This window comes from Ursus arctos, unplaced genomic scaffold, assembly GCF_023065955.2.
Source record: "Ursus arctos isolate Adak ecotype North America unplaced genomic scaffold, UrsArc2.0 scaffold_21, whole genome shotgun sequence".
NCBI classification, from domain to species: Eukaryota; Metazoa; Chordata; class Mammalia; order Carnivora; family Ursidae; genus Ursus; species Ursus arctos.
In genome coordinates, this window is record NW_026622886.1 from 17,528,690 (window position 1) to 17,552,771 (window position 24,082).

Below are 24,082 nucleotides of genomic sequence, written 5' to 3' on the forward strand. Positions count from 1 at the left end.
AACGTGGTTTGTATGAGTCCAATGTTTGAAATTTCTTAAGATTGGCCTTATAGTCAAAACTATAAATGTTCTACGTATGCTTTAAAAAATAAATGCTTTTTTTTTTAAAAAAAATCCTCTAAAAAATAGGCATTTTCTAGTTGTTGGCAATTCATGACCTTTTTTCTCCTGAATTTAGAATCAGCTTGTCCATCAAGATAATCCCAAAATCAAATGAGGTAAGCATCCTACAACTGTATATACTCTTAGTGAAATATCTGTTCATGTTTCTTTATCACTTTTTTTATAATTTTATTTTAAGTGTCTTTTGCTCATTTTCTAATTGGACTGTTTGTTTTTATTATTCTTTTGAATTTTGAGAGGTCTTTATATATTCCAGATATGAGGTCTTTCTTGGATATGTGGTTTGCAAATACTTCCCAGTATGTAGCTTATCTTTTCATCCTTTTCATAGGGTCTTTCACAGAGCAAAAGTTTTAAATTTTGATGAAGCCTGAGGTTGTATGGTAAGCATATGTTTAATTTTATAAGAAATCCCACAGTCTTTTCCAGAGTGGCTGTATCTTTTTACATTCCCACCAGCATTGTATGCATGACCCAGCATTTAGTGTTATCACTATTTTTTATTTTAGCCATTAAAATAGCTTTTAGTGATACCTTGCGGCTTTAATTTGCATTTCTCTAATGGCTAATAATACTGAACATCTTTTTATGTGTTTATTTGCCACCTGTATATAAGCAAAACTTTCAATATCTCTTCACAATATGACAATCCACACAGAAAACCTGTATCTATAAATAAATTATCAAGCCTGTAGAAGATTGAATTGTTTAGAAATCACTTAAGTTCCTATACAAGCGAATAGAAGCATTCAAAAATGTAATTTTAAAATACGATTTACATTAATACCTTCTTTGATGAGGCTAATGAAAGATGTATAACATCTTTACAGAATGTATCATAAAAATTTATTGAAAGACATAAGTATGTGGTCTGTATACTAATAGAAAGAATCAATACTGGGGGGGGGGGGAGGGAACTTCCCAAACCAATCTATATAGTCAATTATATGTCTATTAAAATCATGAGTTTTTTGTGTTACTTGACAAGCCATTTCAAACTACTCTGTGGAAGAATATTGAAGACTTTTGTGAACATGGTGGAGAGACTTGTTCTATCAGACAACAAGAATCAATTTAATGCTAGAATAAGTATGATGGTGTGATACTGATCCACAAAAAGATAAACAGACTAGGACAGAAAAGAGAACTCAAAACTATATATATGAAAACTTGCTAAGTCGGGGTGCCTGGGTGGCTCAGTAGTTAAGCATCTGCCTTCAGCTCAGGGCGTGATCCCAGAGTCCTGGGATCAAGCCCCACATCAGGCTCCCTGCTCTGCTGGGAGCCTGCTTCTCCCTCTCTCACTCCCCCTGCTTGTGTTCCCTCTCTCATTGGCTGTCTCTATTTCTGTCAAATAAATAAATAAATCTTTAAAAAAAGAAAAAAGAAAAGAAAAAAGAAAACTTGCTAAGTGACAAAAGTGACAGTGGTGACAGAATAGACTACTTGATAAATGGCTAATAATGGCTACTTGATAAATGGGGCTAGCCAGTTGGGCACCTATAATAAAACTACAAAAGATGGGTAAGGGGACTCTTCCTCTCATGAGTCACAGAAATAAAATACAGTTAGATGAAACTCCAAATCTGGGGCACCTGGGTGGCTCAGTCAGTTAAGCGTCTGCCTTCAGCTCAGCTCATGATCCCAGGGTCCTGGAATCGAGCCCCGCGTCAGGCTCCCTGCTCAGTGGAGAGCCTGCTTCTCCCTCTCCCTTTGCCCCTCCCCCCGCTTGTGTGTTCTCTCATTCTGTGTGTGTGTGTGTGTGTGTGTGTGTGTCTCAAATAAATAAAATCTTAAAAAGAAAAAGAAATTCCTAAATGTGAAAATCTAAAATATAAATTCACACTATCTCGTTCAAAAACAGCAAAGAGAAATGGTGATATATTTTGCTCCGTTAACAATTATAACTTTTGATTTAACAAAGAAAACCTTTAAAATGTAAATAGATGAGCCACAAACTGGGAAAAGCAGTAGTATCCAAACTTCTAAAAATAAATGAGAAAACAACAAAAGTTTTTAAGTGTACAAAGGATCTAAACAAGCAGTGCCGAGAACAGAAAAATCCTAGGGTCTAATAAAAACATGAAAAGATGCCTAACCTCATTAGTAAGCAAAGAAATAAAAATTAAAATAATAATGACATAAAATTTCATAACTCAACAGTCCACAAAAATTCAAAAATTTAATAATAATATCAAGTGTTGGTAAAGATGTTGAAAAATGGAAACTTGACACACCACTGATGAAAATCTAAGGGCAACTTAGCAATAACTAGTAATATGAAAAATCTTCATATCTTGGGAACTATACTCCTCAATCAATGAGAGATGAAGAACACAATAAATGAGATTAGAAACAGGTTTGACATAATGAACAGCGGTTTGGAAAAAAAAGGAGGAATGAATTAGTGACCCAGAAGACAAAATAATCGAAAATAATGAAGTTGAACAAAAGAGAGAAAGAAGAATTATGCAACATAACAATAGACCTAGGGAACTCAGTGACTCCGCTAAATGTAATAACATTCATATTATAGAAGTCTCAGAAGAAGAGAGAGAAAAGCAGGCAGAAGATTTATTTCAAGAAATAATAGCAAAAAACTTCCCTAATCTGAGGAAAGAAACAGATCCATGAGGCACAGAGAACACCCATCAAAATCAACAAAAGCATGCCAACACCAAGACACATTGTAATTAAATTTGCAAAATATAGTAATAAAGGAAAAACCTTAAAAGCAGCAAGATAAAAGAAGTCCTCAACTTACACAGGAAAACCCATAAGGCTACCTGGAAACTTCTCAAAAGAAACTTGGCAAGCCAAAAGGGAGTGACATCATATATTCAAAGTGCTGAATGAGAAAAATTTGCAGCCAAGAATACTGTATCCAGCAAGGCTATCATTCAGAATAGAAGGAGAGATAAAGAGTTTCCCAGACAAACAAAAACTAAAGGAGTTCATGACCACTAAACCAGCCCTGCAAGAAATACTAAAGGGGACTGTTTTGAGTGGAAAGGAGGGACCAAAAGTGACAGATAAGATAGGATCAGAGAAAATCTCCAGAAATGACAAAACAAGTAATAAGATGGCAATAACTACATACCTATCAATGATTATTCTGAATGTAAATGGACTAAACAAGACCCATCTATATGCTGGCCATAAAAGACTCATTTTAGACCTAAAGACACCTGCAGATTGAAAGTGAGGGGGTGAGGAACATTTATCATGCAGTTGGGTGTCACAAGAAAGTCAGAGTAGCAATACTTACTTCAGACAAACTAGACTTTCTGTTCTTGTTGTTTTTATCCTTCTTTGGTATTTAGGGCAGTACTGGCCTCATGAAAAGATTTTGAATGTGTTTCCTCTATTCCATTATTTGCAAGATTTTGATAAAGATTGCCATTAATTATTTTTCTTAAATGCTTGTTAGAATTCACCAATGAAACCAGGTGATCTTGAGCTTTTCTGTCCTGGGAGATTTTTGATTCCTAATTCAGCTTTCATTCTTGTTATTGGTCTAAGAAGATGTCCTACTTCAAGATTCATGATTCAATCTTTGTAACTTGCTTGTTTTTAGGAATTATCTGGGGTTTTTTTCTAAGTTATTTGATTCATTAGTATATAACTGTATCTAGTAATCTGTTATCATACTATGTATTTTTGTGGTTATCTGTTCTATTTTGTTCTCTTCCATTTCTCATTTTGGTTGTTGAGGCTTCTTTTTTTTTTTTCTTAGTTAATGTAGTTAGAGCATTGCCAATTTTGTTTATTTTATTTTTATTTTTTTGGAAAAACTGGTCGTTACTTTCAATGTTATATTCTTGCTTATTCTGGTCTCTATTTTATTTATGTCTGATTTTTCTTTGTTATTTCCTTCCTCTACTAAATTTCAGCTAAATTTCTTCTTTTTCTAGTTCCTTGTGGTATAATGTTGTTTATCTGAACTTGTTTTCTTAGTACAAACATTTATAGCATAAAAAACTCATAATTTAAATGAAGAAAATAAAGGAATAATCAAACAGATAGTAGGCAAATGCAAAGTGAGAGTGGTTCTATTAATATGTACATGTTGCTCTTAAATTCCAAATCACTAAACAGATAAAGATATTTATGTATATAATGAAGATAAGATATATAAAGGATATATAAGAATCATAAGTTCATACTCATAAAAATAGAAGCTAAATGTTTTACCATGATAAGTTATGGTTTCAGTTTTTTTGAACAAGAACATAAGGACCACCAATAATGAAAAGTAATTTATGAACTGGTCTCTTAACCACCCTATCTAAACTTTTCCTGCCACCACTTCCACCCAAGGCCAGTTATTCTACAGCATATCATCCTGTTCACTTATTTTATAAAATGTATCAAAATTTTACACTGTCTTGTTTATTTGTGTGTTTACTTACTTATTGCACTCCTGTCATTAGTATGTAAGTTTCCCAAGGGCAGTGATGTTATCTATCTAGTCCACCATTATATCTCTAGTTCCTAAAATAATGCCAACCACATAGTAACATTTACTGAATTAATTAATCATTTAATACCTTTCATGTTCCACCATTTCAGAAATAGATGGATTTTTGGAAAAAAATTCTCTTAGAGTTTCCTTTCTTTTACTTCTTTTTCTTGGCAACAGTTCCACAGTCTTAATATGAGAGATGAAAAAAATGTTATAAATTAAATCGAAACTCTGAACACAATGCTATAATTTATTCATACTCTAATGCTTATCTCTTGACATTGAAATACAGTGATTTCTTTATACCCCCAATTAAAATTACTATCAAAAGAAACAAAAAATATATGATTATAAAAATATCCATGTAACAAATTAAGAATTATAATGTACTGGGACAGCTGGGTGGCTCAGTCAGTTAAGTGTCCAACTCTCGATTTTAGCTCAGATCATGATCTCAAGGTTGTGAGATCAAGCCCCAAATCAGGCTCCATGTGGAGCCCGATTAAGATTCTCTCTCCCTCTCCCTCTGCCCCTCCTCCCCCTCACTTATACACACATGCCCATGCTTTTTCTCTCCCTCCAAAAAAAAAAAAAGAATTATAATGTACTATATAATAAAATTGTTTGTTGGTATTTCCTTCTGTTTCATATTATAATGCAGCCAATCATCTTTAGATACATGAATCTCTTATTTCATTAACTTAAAATTCAAAACTCATAAGAAGCTTACTCTTCCAATCTCCATTACTGCAGCTTTGAACTTCTTCAAAGGTTTGGTTGTCTTTTTGCACAAAACATTATCCTTATATTTCATTTTTCTTATTCTAAGTAGGGACTCATTCCTCCTAATACAAAAAAGATAAAGTCAGTTAAAAGGATCCATAAGAATTTGCAACCCTATATCAAAGCAATAAATCTTTAATGAATGTTGTCACTGAAATTATACGAGAAGAATATCCAAAATTGTTTGTGTCTCATGCATAAATTAGATTGTGATATTCCTGATCACCAAGGAATAGCTGGCCTCTTGAAAGAGTAAAATGTAAATCATAGCATAAAATGTGAGCTGACATGTGACATAGGAAAAATAGAATTGGACTGAAAATAAAACAACATGAACATGTCCCTTTAAAACTGAAAAGATAATTATGTAAGAGTGACCCTGGACAAGCTATCTTGCTTGCCACAGATTTCAGTCTCTTTGGTTCCATCATGTCCAGGCTCCTAGACACTATCACCTTCTGGATACCAACAGGTGCTAAGTATTTTATATGACTACAAAAACTTTTCCCTTCCCCCAATCACTTGTTGAAGTTCTTAATCTCATTTTTTCAATCTGCATGGACCCCTATGGCAATTCTTCAAATACTGTGAAGTCTCTTATTATCCCTCCTTCAACTGATACTTATCATTTATTTTCCATGTAATTTATATATTTTCTAAAATTTCTATTTCTTTGAGTAAGTACTTGCTAATTCCAGCAAAACCCTGCTATCTTTGGGATGCCTGGGTGGCTCAGTCAGTTAAGTGGCTAGGAGCCTGGACATGTCGGGTAAGCACCCAACTCTCAGTTTGGGCTCAGGTCATGATCTCAAGGTCCTGGGATTGAGCCCCAAGTCAGCGCAGAGTCTGCTTGTCCTTCTCCCCCTCTGTTCCTCCCTCCACTCGCACTCTCTCTCTCAAGTAAATAAATAAAACCTTAAAAAAGAAAAAAAAAGGAAAGAAAACCAACCGTGCTATCACATGATAAGTGGGGTCCAAAACTTAAATTGAATAAAATGTAGGGTCATATAAATTCAAGGCAAATAGTGAATGGGTGAGTCTAGATAGCTAGTTACACGGTTTGGGGTTCCAAATTCATCTTAAAACTCACACAGGCAGTTGGCCACTTGCTTCAATTTTAATGAAGATGATCCTGGATCCTGTGGTTGGTTGGGACTCCAGACCAGTTGCAGCAGTTCCAAGGGTCTCCCAGCTAACTGACACTCATTTTGGTAAATGTTTAGTCTGCCTGAACTAAGAAGCTTAGACCAGTGACCACTGGGAGGTGGGTATCCACCCTCTGCAACTTGCATTTTGAAACTGGTTACCAGCCATTTTCTAAGCAGGTTGTTCTCCTCCCTACCTCCTGACTCTCCCATCCCCCAGAATGCTTGAGTTTGTTGCTGTTACTGTAGAAAGAGATAGGAAGGAGAGGAGGTCACAGATAAATACTCGCCATCCTCCTATCTTCTCAACATCCACCTCCATGCTCTGAAGAATCTCACCCCCTGAATCAATTAAACTCCTCCACTTCTCAACCTCTTCACGGAATGCTTCCTCCTAGCTTTTTATTTTGTTTATGGCATGTTATGAAAAATGGTATTTTAAAATTTTCATGTAGTCAATGCTATCGATCTTTGATTTCATGGCTTATTCATTGTTTTGATTACTTATGTTACTACCTGTTTCTAACATGAAACATCGAATCCCAATAGCTGTCTGCCTATTATTTCACAAACAGAACTATGTTATACTTTATTTGATAATACAAATCTCTGTTTTGCTCTTTTTCCTTTTTCAAATATTTGTCATTATTCTACACCATTCCATAAAGCTAATATGATTGGAGTTACATTAAACCAAAAAATTAATTCAAAAATAATAGAAATTACAGTAGTCCATCTGCCCATCAAGTAATGCACTATGTCTCCATTTATTCAAGTCATTTTTAAAAATATCTCTTAGTAAAAATGTTTGGTCTTCTTTTATTAGCCTAAGTCCCCTCACAAATCCTGATAAAGTTAATCCTGTGCTTCACAGAAATGGGATCATTTTTCCATTATACTTTCCAGTTGATATAGGAAAGCTATTGGTTTTGTAGCTAGCTATCCCATGGAATTCTATTATTATTTCTGATAGTTATCAGTTAATTAGCTTAAGTTTAAAAAAACTATTATTTGCAAATACCAATCATTTTATCTCCTTTTCAGAGTATTTCACTGAGGAATTCGTTTGACAAACATTTTTGAGACCCTATTATGTGATGATCACATGAATTCTAATCCTAATTTCTATTTCTTATTTTAACGCACTGGCAAGAATTTTCAGAACAATATTAAATGATAGAGGGAATAATAAGTTTCCTTATTATAAAGCTTATTTTAAAAGAAAATATTCTTCTGATCCTAGTTTGCCAAGAATGGTTGTTGAATTTCACCACATGACTTTTTAGCATCTACTCCAGGCTCCTTTGACTACTAGTAATAATTACATTTACAGATTTCCTACTATATTTATATTGATAATAAGATCTACATTTTCTTTTTTTTTTAAAGATTTTATTTATTTATTTGACAGCAAGAGAGGGAACACAAGCAGGGGGAGTGGGAGAGGAAGAAGCAGGCTCCCAGCGGAGGAGCCTGATGTGGGGCTCGATCCCAGAACGCCAGGATCACGCCCTGAGCCAAAGGCAGATGCTTAACAACTGAGCCACCCGGGGCACCCCAAGATCTACATTTTCAACACTGAATTTATAACGTATTTTAAGAATTTTTGTTTCTATATATACTGCTAAGACTGATTTATAATTTTTTTCATTCTTTTTATAAACCTGTTATCAGAGACTCCTGTGATAAATTTACTAGGAAACTTTATACCCATGTGCTGAAGTAGCTTTATGTAAAGTAAAACTTATTTGTTCCTTTAAAATATAAAAGAACTAGCCTAAAAAAAAATCTGAGCCATTCAAATTCTTTTTAATACTTCAATTTTTATAATTTAAATTTTTCCAGATTATCATCACTTTAAATTAGAAATTTCAAATTTATTCATATTAAATCATATATGCTATTATCTAATGTTTGTTTAACTACTTCCAAATTTAGAATTATTACTTCTTTGGAGTACTTGTATTTCACTTTTTCTTATTATGCTGGTTGGAAATTCACCTAATTTATTAATATCTTCAAAAAACTAGCTCTACCAGTTATCAATTAAATGATTTTTTTTTTTTAAGAGAGGGAGAGAGAGCAAGAAAGAGCGGGGTGGGGGTGCAGAGGGAGAGGAAGACAAAGAATCTCAAGCAAGCTCCCCACCCAGCATGGAACCATACAGGGGTTCAGTCTTACAACCCTGAAATCATGACCTGAGCTGAAGTCAAGAATCCAACACTAAACCAACTGAGCCACCCAGGTGTGCCTTCAATTAAATGATTTTAAAACCAACTTATAATTGTTTAATTTCAACTTGTATTTTTATTTTCTTTCTTCTGTTTTCTTAGATCTATTTTATTTTCTAATTGCTTGAGTTCAATAAAAATTCATTTGATTTTATTTTTCTTATTTAGTAATAGAGGCTTCTATTAAGGATTTCTAATTGCTGTTTTGAGCACATTTGATACTAGGGTTTCTCATCATCATTACTTTCAAAAGTCTCTATACTTTTGGTTAGATTTCTTTTTTGATCCAATAGTTATATATATGGCAGTAATGTATTTTGTTGTAAAATTTCAGTTTTATTATACTGTCAGAGAATGTGACCTTTACAAATTTTAGTCTAGGTTATCTGCTGAGCCCTATTTTGCAGCTTAAATATTACTTTTTTTAAAATTTAATGAGTGCTTTAAAGGGTATTTAGTCTCAATTGGCTATATATATTAAATTAATCTTATTAATTATATATATTTTCTGTGTCCTTTTTATTCTTTTTAAAGTAGCATGTTAAACTCTCTCAATATTATAATATTTTGTCAAATAAGTTATTTCAACAGTTATTTCCATATACATGGATTTTTTGTTATGTAAAACATGCAAATTCATAAAATATCTTCATTGTGATTTATAAGCATTATTGGTAGAATCATCCACTTTGAATATGAAAAGGTAGAATTGAAAATAAGTAACAAAGAGATTGTTCTTTAAATGTTACCAGGACAACTGATAAACTGGGGAACCCAAAGTTTAATCTAAATCCCCATACCAAAATAAATTCTATATGGATTAAAACATTAAATATAAATCATGAAATCATAAAATTGGAAGAGAATACAGCTGCACATTTGCCTGTTGCAGAATATTTTCTTTGTGCAAAAATATGTTAAGCATATGAACATAAAAAGAAGACAGATATTACTATCAAGGTAGATATCAAGGTTTTCCATCTGCTCCTCCTCTATATTCCCTGACTTGGAGAAGAACATCCTAAAACATCTGCTCAGCCTTGAAAATTGAAATCATTACCTTTGTTTTGAACTCAGTCATACTACTCAATTTCCAACGTTGAGTCTTTTGTTATACCACTGGTCAATGCTTCTAAGCCACTCATTCTGCTTTCCTTGAAGAATATCTATTATTCTTAGGTTGGACCTCCACAGTCAGCCCTCCAAATCTCACTGCACACCAAAAGTGTCTTCTGCTTCTCTTTGGTATTAAGAATGTGATTTACAGCTTCCAAACTTCTAATTTCGGCTACAGTCTTTTTAATTTAATAGCACTCTCTGACTAATTCTCTGAATATTATAACCTGTTTCATTTGATAAAAGCAATTTTCTCCTTTATCATCTGAGAATATGAAGTACATATATTCCAAGCTTTTGTTCTAATAAATGAAGTGCCCGTTTTAGGAAGAATGTTTTTCTATAGGTTTTTATGAGAATGTTTCTCTTTCGCTGCCATTTTTTAAACAGACCTCATGTTATTAATGTTTCTTTTTACTAAAATGAGAGATAAGTCTATGCCCAATGGTGAAAGAAAAGTCCCATTGTTGGAAGAAAATGTTTGTTCATTTACATACACAGACACAAATCCTCACTGTCTTGTTGGTGGCTGTTTACCCCACCCTAGGTGTATACCCCACTCTCTTTTTCATCCATCATATGTATCTTAAAGTCACAATGTTACCTATCTTTTAAAGTTGTAAATATTAATAAAATATATATTACAAATACCTTTTCAAGAAGTCACAAACAGGATTTGTTATCTCCACCATAAGATGAAATTTTTCATCATTCATACATTTTAGCATAACTTGTGTAAAGAATTCTAGGAATCTAGGTCTCTGCTTAAATTTCATAACTGTGAAAACAAAGAAGTGTAGCAGTAAATGTGGCAAGAACTCCTGTTTTTCTAAGATCAAATAGTCCTTTATAGTCTATATTTTATTTATTTTTCCAAATATCTCAGTGTTGAGAAAGAGTTCATAAAAGTTACCTCTAATATATTACAAGTTAGGGGGAAAAACTGCTGATATTATCAGAATTACTAGTTACCCTAATTTTTTTTTACTCTGAGTTAAACAGTAATGTTATTTCTTCGTAGCTGAACTTAAAGATCACTCACATTTTTCAATTTCCTAGTTTTCATAAGTTTCATAATAATATCATTTACTACTAAAATAAGTCACCATTCAAGGTTCTGTATTTCCAGATTTTAAATCACATTACTTGACAGTCAATATTCTGCATTATTCTGAAAGGATAAGAACCCAGAACCTTCTGCCTAGAAAGGTGAAAGCTTTCAGATAACAGAACCCGCAGAATAAATGATCTTCAATAGAAAATTGAGTGAACAACATATAAACATTTAGATTACCTACCTTCTTTCACAGCACCTTTGACTGACCAGTTTAAAACAATAGGGTAAAGAAATATAGGGTCCTCGGCTCCTGACAGTTCAGTTGTAACATCTAAGGTTTAAAAAATTAGTAAGTTGTAGGTTCCATCTAACATGAATAACCAAAAATGAAAATTCTTTGGAAGGAACAAAAAACAGGAAAATGCTCATGTATTCATTTTAAATTATGTGCCTTCAAAATGTCAACTATATCATTATATTTTGGAGTTAAAAAAATCCAGTGATCTCAATTATTTTCCTTTCCTTTTCCCCCCTAAAAGCCAAGGAGTCCACCACCAAATAGGTGAAGAGTTTCCAGGGCATCAGTCTCTTGTTTTCAATAGCTGTCGTATATCAGTGAACCCCAGACTCTGAAACCTACCAATTACGTTAACTTCATCCTTACAAAATTACCTTTAAAAGAAAGGAAAGTATAGAATAATGAACAGCACAGCCACTGGAGCCAGGCCGCCTGGGTTCAAATTCTAACACTGAAACTTTTTAGTTACGAGACCTTGGGAAGTTACTCAAAATCTCTGTGCCTCAGTTTCTTTAGCTTTAAGATGAGGATAATAGTACCTTCCTCATATGGTTCTTATATAAGGTTATATGTATGTGTAAACATTTAACATAATTTCTGGCACATGGAAAGCACAGTATAAAACTATTATTTCTATTATTGTTCTGTTATTAAATCTTTTCTTTGGCTAATAACATTACATTGTGCTTCTTAGTAAAATGTTTTTTATTGATAATATGAAAATAATTCACATTCCTAAAACACTTTACATTTTGGGGCTCCTGGGTGGCTCAGTCAGTTAAGCATCTGCCTTCAACTCAAGTCATGATCTCAGGGTCCTGGGATTGAGCCCTGCATCAGGCTCCCTGTTCAGTGGGGAGTCTGCTTCTCCCTCTGCCCCCGTCCTTGCTCATGTGTTCACTCTCTCTCTCTCCCCCTTATGAATAAATAAAATCTTTAAACAAATAAATCAGGTCACCTGGGTGGCTCAGTCGGTTAAGCATCTGCCCTCGGGTCAGGTCATGATCCCAAAGTCCCGGGATCGAGTCCCACATTGGGCTCCCTGCTCAGTGGGGAGCCTAGTTCTCTGCCCCTCCCCTGGCTTCTGTTCTCTCTCTCTCTCACCCTCTCTCTCTCAAATAAATAAAATCTTTAAATTAAATCTTTAAAAAAAAAATCAATAGAAAAGAATTATAGTTTTATAACAAGACAATCACACCTTTCCCAAAGCTAGGTTTACTGGTTATGTGAATAATAGAGCATTGGCTTCAATTCATAAATTCAACTTGAAGCAGACTCGGAACATCCTGAGAGAGAGAGAGAGAGAGAGAGATCCAGATTAGGGAATTCTGAACCCAGATATAACTGAGGCACACAATAAGAAAAGTGAAGTAGGGACACCGAATTCTACGAGTGGAGTCAGCTCCAAAAAGGCTAAGTGACCAAAAGTGGAACCTCCGACTTGAGAAAAATTTAGAGAAAAAGGGTACTTTCTTGTTCTTCTAGAATATTTGAAGTACCTGCTTTTAAAAAGTGTGATAATATTTATCACCACGAGAAACTAAATCAATTTCTTAAGCAGACTTCCAAACCGCAAACTCCAAAATTTCAATCATTGTGTTAACATTGGTCCATTATGAAATTACTATTTGGCACAATGACCCAAAATTAAACTACTCTTTCACTTGAGTAGACCGTGATTCAAATCACTCACACATTAACACCCTCCACGCTATCCTTTTATTTCTCAGTTACGTTTTTGCCTTTAGAGTAGGGACTCTCAATTTTGTGCCCTCCTCTCCAATATATGTGCTTCCGAGGTGATTGTGGCAACTGGGGGGATGGGGTCGGTGCATCTGTAGGAAGAGGCCAGGGATGCCGCTCAACACCCCAGGGTGCCCCACAGTGAAGAATCAGCAGCCCAGATTGGCAATAGTGCCGAGGTTGAGAAACCCTGCTTTAGAATCAGAAGATTCAGGCTCAAAAACAAGCCAGCCATGTAATCCTAAATAAATCACTTAATCTTTATGAACCACATGGGCTGGGGGGAGGGGGAGGCAGCGGTTAACAATCCGTTATTAACAGAGTATTGTTAGGATTAATGGCATAATGTAAAAGCACCTTAAAGGATTTACCAAATGCTAATCTCATCTTAATCCTTTTAACAAAATATTTTCTGATTTTAAAAAACATAACACTAAACAGAAGTATCTAGAAAGGAAAAAAATGACTACATTGCTTTGTCAGTTTGAGTAGGTGTGTCTCCAACAAGGCCAGCTGTTCATTTATTTTTTCAGGTAATAATATCTGCTGTGGCTTCTTAGGCTTGGAAGACTTCTTGGAAGAACCCTAAAAGCATTGGGGTCAGAATGTCAGAATGTACCTCAACATGTTTCAACAATTGTCACTTTCAAGTAGTAATCTTTAAATTATTATTTCATACTTTCATGCTTGGTAGACAAAACTATGATTTACATGGCCAAGTGATATAAATTAATAATAGTAATAGTCATTTCATTCTAACTAAAAGACAAACATAATACTCAGTGTTTTATACAGGTTGCGCAAAATATTTCTTCTCTTCCCTTCTCCCTTCCTTCCAATAACTTCCACCCCCCTAACTAGCACCACCCCCTTCAACCAACATACACACTCTTCTGAAAGCAGCTAAGGGTCAAACTCTAAAAAATCCTCAAAAGAAAATTCCCAGCCTGCCCTCAGAAATGTATTCCTTTTTCCTTCTTCCTTTTTTCTTTCTTTTTCCCTGAGGAGCTTCTTTACAACTAAGCTAATTGCCTTTGCTGCTTTGCCTTTCAATGAAACATAACAAGATCGGCAATTAGTGGATTAAGCATTGGCAGGTCTGTGCGCAGGCTCCCCACCATGTTTTCAACAGTCTGAGCCTGAGAACTGAACGTGTTAAAGTCTCCTGTTCTCCAAAGAAACAAAAAACAAAAGAACAAAAAAAACCCTCCCAAGCCCCTACAGGCTTCAAGGGACCTTGAGTGGCTATAAGGAGTTCTGACTCCTAGAAATTCGGTATTAGCTTCTCAGTCCCTACAGTCTTACAAACAAGTAGCACGACCTTCGACCTTCCGCTGGGCTTGAGGCGCCATGGAAAGAGGCAAGAAGTCCTGTCCTACAATGATGTGAAGAAACAGGGTTCTGAGTCAAGGCCTGGGTGACATAAACAGCCCGGCTGATGGACTCTGAGAGTGAACACCACTTGGTGGAAAAAGGCCTCAAATTGCATCCAGCTTAATCAAAATTCTCTCTAGACAAAATAACCACCACACCAAAAAAAAGGATTATGGCTAAAAAAGTATATCCAGTAAAACAGTGGTGATTTCTGAAGCTTTTTTGTGGCAAGCAAACACTTACATATAATTCAGCATACAAAAGAGACAGAAATGGGGCTATTCCAATGGAAACAGAGTCCAGGAGTGATAGTCTCTACCCCCACCCCAGTCAGTGAAGGGGCTTCAAGTGATTCTGAGTGCTCCTCAGAAACCCAATAAACTAAGCAACATTTCACAATTTGATCCACAAAACACATAACCACATGGTCTTAAGAAAAGGCAATAAAACAGGTTCTATAAGACCCGTGCTTGGGAGGCAGATATTAAAAAGCAGTCTCAGACATTAGCAGTCTCATAAAGAAGACAATTGAGGTGTCACAATGAGTTTAGGAAAAATCCACTGCGAACAAAGTAAAAAGCTCTGACATGTATTTACTACATTCGATAACCCACCCAGAATAATAAAACCTTCAGTTTGGAAGAGACTTTAGAGGGCTCTTAGTTCCAGGCTCAGCTGGGTGTAGGAAGCTCTCTATCAGTGCCTGACTAATGATCAGTACTGGTGAGAGGGGGCTCTTCAGTATTCTAGCAGGAATCCCTTTAAGTAAGGAAGGGCTTCATTACATAGTACTTCTTGTTTATATAAATATGACAAATTTAAAATTGATCAATTTTCTAACACATTTGCTAACACTACATGACCCTTTTAAAAGACTCAAATAGGTATGTGTTTTAAGATGACAAACAAAAATCAATTACCTCCTCCTGTATTTCTTCTTGGTCAGACACACCAAATAGAGATCTGCACCCTGATGTGATGTCCAACATCTTTTTTCCATAATTTATAATCATTACTGCCAGGTCATATTCTTTCCATGAACGCAGAATCTAATTTAAAATATTTATTAATTATCCATGTTGGAAACATTTGTCTATTTTCAAGTGTCATCAACCATCTTTCATAAATTCAGAAGTCCCATTAAGGTTTTGAGTCTAGAATTCCCATGATTTCCTTAAGGAAACTGGAAGAGTATGTTTTGTTAGAAAGCTGAAATGAGCAAATACTTCCTCTCCTTTCAACTTTGCTTTCTGACATACTTGGGTCCAAGGCTTGGAGAGAACTAGAGAGAACTGGCAACCTTTTCACCACTTTTTAATACGCCAGTAGAAAATGATAAGTGATAAAGAATTTCTCCAATCAACAGAAAAATAGAGAACCATTCTACTTAACACACCAAATGGTGAACAGAAACAAAAGACCATGCCAGATGTTTAGCATAATTTTTAAACAGTGCAAAAATAATGAAACATTTAAGATGACGTGTCTCAGAAGTGGCACTTTATTTGGAATTCTGGCAACTTTTAGAAAAAATACTGCTGCTTAAAGAAGAAAGATCGAGCCATCTGAAAAGACTACCAATGTTTTAAACAGAACAGAGAAAAGAAACAGAGCCATTAGACTAATTGGGCTTTCCATGTCATAACAGAAAATCCATACAAAAATGTGTTTATAAAAAATGAACACCTAAAATCTGGAACTCGAGGTGAGGCCAGGGCTCTGGGGCTATTGGTCAGGCTGGAAGAAGCTTCTGAAAGGGCAATTCTCAGCATAACAGTTTGGGACAGAACCAGCTCCAATATCAAAATCCTGACATCAATATACACTTTACTTTTTAGGAATGTCCAGAACACTTTCGGGGTCATTTCTACAATAACATTACTTGGACCTCAGTATGATTCTTTAAGTTGGCCGGGGAGGGGGGTGGGTAATGGAGTTGTGGATGGCAGGTGAAGCCCTGCAGGGCCAGCCCCAAGCTGCTGTGTGCTATGGGAGAAAAATCACATGAAGCTGAGAGAGGAGGCATGTGGATTTGAGGACTTAAACATGCACTAGGCCCCAAATGCTGGTCTTTTGTTCCAAGTCAGGAGTCTCTCCCATCTTCCACAGGGTCTGTTATGAAACCTCCCACTCTTCTCAATCTCTGAAACCCACCCTTACTCCCCACCTCCTCTGTCTTTCTCTCTCTCTCTCTCTCTCTCTCTTTCTCGGCAAATGACCTTGCTTCCTTTTCACAGAGGAAATGTAGGGAAACTAGCTTATCTCCTACCTACACACTCACCTGTGATTACAACCATCCAACCCTCCTGTTAGAGGAGAGAAGTCAATGTCCTGTCCAGACTAATCCCTCCCACATGTGCTAGGATCTCATTGTCTCCTACCTTCCCGGGGATCTCCCTCCTATATCCACATCCTTTCCCTCTCCTGGTTCCTCCCCATTAACGATCAAATGTGGAGTACCTGGATAAGCAGAACTGGTTTTTTAGTTGATTGGTTGGTTGATTTTTAGCAGGAGAAGTTGCTGTTGGCAAGCCACAAGCAACAAGCTGCCTTGGAATAGAGTTTCTTTGTTCTGGAAGAAATACTGCAGTAGCTGCTATCAGTTATTTAAATGTAGAGTGAATAGTTGTCCAGTACCCTGGAAAGAAAGTGCAACCTGGCCTTCTCTTGAAAAAGACACCCCTCTCCTGGAAATACTTACTGATGGACGAGTTTGGGGAGAAAAGGCCAAACAGAGAAAGTACTCTAAAGAAAAGTAACCTTCGAAGATGTACTTTTAGCCCAGCAAAACACTAATCAATTTGTGTGTAATCATAACATCAGATGGAAAAGGGTACTGGGATTGTGTGGGATGCCTGCTTTCTCTGTGGCTGTGCCATGTGAGAATGGCAGAACTAATGGCAGTAGGCGGATCCTCCTCAAGGTTGAGGCTGGGCATGACAAAACAGCTTTCGACTAATCAACTCTCCAATTCTTCCTCTTGACTAGTGGAAGCAGAACTGGCCTCCTGGATTAAGTGCACCCTTGAGATTCTTAAGTAATTCTCTTCCCTTCTCACTCTACACACTGTCCCCAGATGATATCATCTATTTCTACTATTCAGTTGAGTCCATATTTTTTTATTTTTTAATAATAATTTTTTATTATGTTATGCTAGTCATCATACAGTACATCCCTAGTTTTTGATGAGTCTATATATTAATGATGGCTTTGTCTTTATATGTATTTGTCCTCTCTTGAACTCAAAACCTAGAGGTCCAATTATATAATATATACCTCTTTGGATATCCTATTAGCCCCCAAATTCAATAGATTCAAAACTTTTTATCTTTTCTCCCTTTCTCACCCAAAATTACTCCTTATCCAGAGTTCAACAAATAGCATTGTACTCACCCAGCTGCTGAGGCCAGATAGCTGGGTTGCTGCTGACTCCTCCCTCTCTCTCCTTTATCCTCACATACTTAGCAGGTTTACAGGTTCTCAATTCTATCTCATGAATAACTCCTGAATCTTTCAATTCTATGTCCCACTTTTCCACACTACAGTAGCCCCCCGATCCATGTGGGATATGTTCCAAGACCCCAGTGGATGCCTGAGACTGCAGATAGTACCAATCCCGATACACATTGTTTTTTTCTATACATGTGTGCCCATGATAAAGTTGAATTTATCAGTTAGGTGCAGTAAGAGGTTAACAACAGTAACCACTAGTAAAATAGAACAATTATAACAATATACTGTAATAAAAACTATGTGAACAGGGTAGGGTATCTCTCAAAATATCTTGTACTGTGCTCACCCTTCTCCTTGTGATGATGTGAGATGATAAAATGCCTACGTGATGAGACGAAGTGAGGGGGATGACACAGGTGTTGTGATGCAGCGTTAGGCTACTACTGACCTTCTTTTTTTTTTTTTTTTTTTTATTCGACAGAGATAGAGACAGCCAGCGAGAGAGGGAACACAAGCAGGAGGAGTGGGAGAGGAAGAAGCAGGCTCCCAGCAGAGGAGCCCGATGCGGGGCTCGATGCCATAACGCCGGGATCACGCCCTGAGCCGAAGGCAGACGCCACCCAGGCGCCCCTACTACTGACCTTCTGACAACTCACTAGATGGAGGACCATCTACTTCCCGAATGCAGTTGACCGCAGGTAACTGAAACCTCAGGGAGCAGAACTAAGATAAGGGGGGTACTTCCATAGTTTAGTTTATCATCTCTCCCCTTCTAACTGATTCCCTGTCTCAGGTCTTATCCCACTGTATTAGCTATTGTGCCCCAGAATAATTTTTTTGCTAAAATGCAAATTTCATTATGTCATTTCCAGGTTTAAAACCCTTGAATGGCTCCTCCCTGACCTCCTGAGATGGCCATTCATCATCTGGTACCTGTTCACTACTCCACTTTTTAAGGTGATTGCAACAGATCCTTCATAATTAAAAATAAATCTGATTCTTCTTTTCCTTAACTGTAAGATTATTTCATATTTTCTCATTGACTGCTCCCTGAGGTAATGTTAATAATCTTGTTATCTGTCAAATGTTTTTTAAGATTAGCATTTAAGCCTGTTAATATAGTGTCCTGTCATAAAAATTTTTTTTTACTTATCATGTAATCCATTTATCTTTTTCTGTGTACCTTTTGAATCTTATGCCCTATTGAGAAAGGTCTCCTCTGACTTCAAAGCCATACAAATATCCATCTGTCTTATTTTGTTTATGGTACGAGGTAGGGCTCTGGCTTTGTTTATTTTCAGATGAATAGTGATACCAGCACCTTTTATTAAATAAAGTATTTTAATAGATTTTCCCAATAACTCCAAATGCCACTTTTGTCATATATTCAGTTCTTTCGTAGACCTGGGGCTGGCTGGCTATTCCTGGACTCTTCTATTCCTCTGAACTATTTGCCTATTATTTTGTTAACACTATTTTTTATTGAAGTGGCCTTATAATAAATTTTATATCTATTGAGAACTTTTAAATTATTCTAATCTGTTTCAGAGAAACCCCATTGGGATTCTGATTAGAACTGTATTACATTTAAATACTATTTTTGGAAGGATTTCTATTTCTACGACAGTGAGTCTACCTATTCAGGAACTTGGAATGGCTTGCCATAAGTTCAGATCTTATTTTGTGCCGTTCGGTAAGATTTCAGTTCTTTTATTCAGGTCTTTTAGTACTTTGTTAGATTAAATGTTTTATTTTTTTTCTCCAAGTTTTTATTTAAATTCCAGTTAGTTAATATACAATGTAATATTAGTTTCAAGTGTAGAATTTAGTGATTCATCACTTACATACAACCCTCGGTGCTCATCTCAAGTGCCCTCCTTAATGCCTATCACCTATTTCACCCATCCCCCTGCCCACCTCCTTTCCAGCAAACCTTCCGTTTGTTCTTTATAATTAATGGTCTCTTACGGTTTGCCTCTCTCTATTTTTTTCCCTTCTTTTCCCTATGTTCATCTGTTTTGTTTCTTAAATTATACATATGAATGAAATCATATGGTATTTGTCTTAAAATACTGTATATTACTAGTGGTATTTTTTCCTCTCTCCATTTCTAAATGGCTACTGCTACTATTTTTAAAAATCAGTTTGTAAGCATCTCACACACAATCACTTTATAAATTCTTTTTTTTAAATCTAGTAATTTTTTTCTAGATTCTCATGAGTTTTTGAGATGTGTACAATTACAGATCAATTATACTTTTTTAATATTGTAAAATTATTCCATATCCTTCTCTATTACATAAGACAGAATCTACAAATAATGAATCACACTATTAAGAGTCAGCATCTCCAGTACCTGATTTTTAAGGAATCAGTCTCAGAAAATTACCATTTAGTGTATTTGCTGTAAAATTTGGTAAATGTCTTTATCATTGTTCAATAGACTCCCTCCATTCCTAACTTACATATAATTTTTTTCGGAAAGGTTGCTAAGTGTTATCAAATGCCTCTGTAGCATTTTTCACTTAATCTAATTGTGACTTTCTTTTTTAATTTGCTCTTGTAAAAAATTAGAGTTTTGTTTTAATTCAGACTTGATCTTTAATACTTGACAATGACACTGTCCTAAGACATAAAGTGACCAGATGCCTTCCAGGAGCAGAGAAGGGTCATAAGACAAAACAGACTTGAAGAAAATTATACAATGCCTCTCTTTGTCCTGATTCATGTTTGGGGTCTTGACGTCTGCCTTTTCAGATATAAAAATGGCTACTCCTCCTTTACTTGTGTTTGTATTTTCCCAGTAACTCTGTCTATCCATTTATTTTCAACCAGAGTTTTTCACATTGTTTTGCAAGTGTTTCTTGCATTTGAATCTGACTTTTTAGCTCATCTGGCCATCTCTGTCTTCTGAGTTCATTTATACTTAGTGAAGTAATTAATATTCTTGATTGTATTCCTTCTATCTTAAATATTATCTCTTCTTCCTTCTTAGTTTTGCTGAATTAGCCATTTTTCCTCCCTGTCATTCCTCTCTTCATTTTTTCTTCCTATCAGTTTAGAAGTCTTACTGTGCTTTAAAGTTTTGCACATGGCTACACATTCCTGAGTCATCTTAAAATAAAATAACAATTTTATATTATATGTACTTTTTATACTATATGTATTTTTTTTAAACACACAATCATGCACCAAGAGTCTCTACCTGGTCTCCCCTCCTTAGACCCCAAACAAGATAAAAGTTTTAGTTCTAGGTTCCTAATAAGTTTTTTCTTTCAAAGATAACTCTTCTATTTGAAGAATTCCTACTTTGCATTTATATTACAAAATCCACATCACATTATTATTACCTATTTAATTTTAATAATACATATATTGCAAGATTCATTGCTCCCATTATTCCTCTCCTTTTTGTCTTTCCCTACCTTGGGATTTCTCTCCTGAACCAACTGTCATTTGATAGAGTATTTCCTCAAGTGTTTTCCTCAGCTAAGTACATGGGCAGAATACTTTTTAGATGCCTGCACTCCTGAAAATGTTTATTTTGCCCTGACGAAGGGATGATATCTTTCCCAGTTATTAGTTTTTAGACCTCAGTCTTCTCCCCTCAGAAGTCTATGGATGTTGCTCCAGTATTTTAGCTTCTACTGTTGCTAATAAAAAGTTTGAAGCTAATGGATTATCTTTCCATTGCAAATAACTTGTTTTTTGGTCTCAAAACTTTGAGATTTTTCTTTATCCTTGGACTCCAAGAATCTCACCACCAAGTGTCAACAGATGAGTTCTTAAATTAATCCAGCCTAGGATTTAGGGAGACTATACTCCATTTTTTAATTTCCTACCTCCAGAACTCCTTTTATTTCATGTTAGGACTTTGGATCTACCTTCTGAATTTATCTCTAGGTAATTCCATTCTATGCTGTAAGGTATTTCTTGAGCTTCCAGACTTGACTCAAGAAATGCCATTAACCACAATCTTCATCTGTTTAATTTTTTTAATCAAAAATCAAGTATTATGGGGGGGCACCTGGGTGGTTCAGTTGGTTAAGCAACTGCCTTCAGCTCAGGTCATGATCCCAGGGTCTTGGCTTCGAGCCCCACGTCAGGCTCCCTGCTCTGCAAGGGAGCCTGCTTCTCCCTCTCCCTGCCGCTCCCCCTGCTTGTGTTCTCTCTCTCTGTGTGTCAAATAAATAAAATCTTTAAAAAAAAATCAAATATTTTTTGTTCAGTTACATAAGATCTGTTGTTTTGTTTTGATCATTTAATTGCATCACACCACCTTGAAAGTTTTCTTTCTTCTTTTGTTTTTTCAAGTCACCTCTGGTCTTTTCCAACATAGTGAGAGTAAAAAATAATTATTTTGGTGTTTGGCCTGCCCCTTGGGGTTCTGAGTCCTCTTAAGTAAGTTATTATTTTTCTCTTCCTGCTAATGGCTACCCTCCCTCCATATCTGCACAGACAAGGTTAAAGATGTGTCTCCAGCAGTGGTAAACCAGTGAGCAATGGAAAGAATATGATTTTCTGCTCCTGAGGTAAGGCCATACATAGCCAGCAATTCATGACTTTTTTGCTAAGATAGAAGGTAAAGGCCTCTCTGTTTTTAGACCTTCACTGAAGATAACTCAAGTCCCAATTAAAGTGTTAAGTCAAATCAGCCCACCCAGGCAGAATTCTTCCAGATCCCCAACCAAATCACAAAGGTCCTGTGAGGACCATACAGAACAGGTAGGCAGATATGGCCCTTCTTTGAGGAAATTCACTAGATTCAGCCAACTAAAGCCTTTGAAGAAACACACAGTGCTGGTCTTTGAGCCAAGCAATGAGGATAAATAAGCTTACCTCTCAGCCTTTGGTCTCTTTGGTTGTCTCTTGTTTCCAGGGTGAATGAGGTCCCATAAAATGCATTCTTTCCCAGTCCTTCCTCTGGCCTAATATACACCCTCCAGGTTTTACCAACTGACCCACTCAAGCAACTCTTTTTTTTTTTTTTTTAAGATTTTATTTATTTATTCGACAGAGATAGAGACAGCCAGCGAGAGAGGGAACACAAGCAGGAGGAGTGGGAGAGGAAGAAGCAGGCTCATAGCAGATGAGCCTGATGTGGGGCTCGATCCCACAACGCCGGGATCACGCCCTGAGCCAAAGGCAGACGCCTAACCGCTGTGCCACCCAGGCGCCCCTCAAGCAACTCTTGACCTAAAATGCTCTGTGGGTACTATTTTTAAAAGTATTCTATGTAATAAAAGTAGCTTAACTTTCTAAATCATTGCTATTCCTAAATTTTATGACACCAGAAAGGAATGAGATAAATACCTTTGTTATGTAGAAGACACAACAAGCTATCATGTGCTGTACACTTTCAAAACTTGCAATATGTTTCTTTGAATGGATGATATTTGGTAATCCTTGCAAAACCACTACACACTTTATCAAGATCTAAAAAATAGAAGCACAATAGTTTCTGTTGAAAAATATCACCCTCACTCATTAGGAAATGTCCTATTCAAATCATGCAAGTTTTAAACCATCAAATTTTATTATCATCAATAATTGTCAATAAATTGCTTATCCCATATAAAAGAATGTACTCTGAAATAAAATTAATATATTCAATTTCAGATGAGTCCCTCATCTAAAGTAACTTGAAATCTAGTGTAGAGGATAAAATAAGTATACAAAGATTACAAAATAGCACATTTTAACAAGTGACATAAAAAATATAGGCAGAATATTACATATACAAGACACTAAAGGCACATCCAGGCTTAGGAGGACCTTAAAAAACCATTTGGAGAAGGATGTACCATATTAAATATAAAGTGATACCAGGTACTTGAAATAATAGCTTCCTTTCAAATTAAAACCAAGCATTCATATCCCATATCCTATAAATATTGGTGTTTACTTCCTAGTCTCCTTACCTCATATTATGTGATCCTGAATTTGATCAAGAGCTAGATAATTACGTTTACCTTTCAATACTTTGCACTGTTCTGAGCAACATTACTGTCAGAAAAGTAGGGCTGAGATTGCATCAATCTATTAGTCATCCAGATTATCAAAAGACAAATTAACATATGGATGTTGGTCTTTTGTGGGCATACTAATTGCTTCAGGCCACTATTCTAACACTATTACTATTGTCACTGTACACTCAAGAGTATTTGTAATGCTTCTTTAATTCCTCCCCATCACCACGCACCCCAACCCCACTACACCATATCCCCAAATCATGTTAGCAACCTAGTAGTTTTGTAGTTTTCTCCAGGCTCACATAATCATATGTATACATAT

General features: G+C 35.8%; 1 protein-coding gene across 2 annotated transcripts in view; it reads right to left on the reverse strand.

The window, feature by feature from the left end:
- The window catches only part of CFAP54 (cilia and flagella associated protein 54), a 293,191-nt gene that overhangs the window by 162,681 nt on the left and 106,428 nt on the right, over positions 1 to 24,082 (reverse strand). For both annotated transcript variants that reach the window (XM_057316516.1, XM_044384508.3), the window contains exons 26-32: positions 23,102 to 23,224; positions 15,256 to 15,384; positions 13,432 to 13,546; positions 11,162 to 11,251; positions 10,515 to 10,641; positions 5,319 to 5,433; positions 4,674 to 4,774 (exon numbers count right to left, since the gene is read on the reverse strand). In XM_057316516.1, the coding sequence (XP_057172499.1) occupies positions 4,674 to 4,774; positions 5,319 to 5,433; positions 10,515 to 10,641; positions 11,162 to 11,251; positions 13,432 to 13,546; positions 15,256 to 15,384; positions 23,102 to 23,224 (800 nt within the window). The remainder of the gene's footprint in view (positions 1 to 4,673; positions 4,775 to 5,318; positions 5,434 to 10,514; positions 10,642 to 11,161; positions 11,252 to 13,431; positions 13,547 to 15,255; positions 15,385 to 23,101; positions 23,225 to 24,082) is intronic.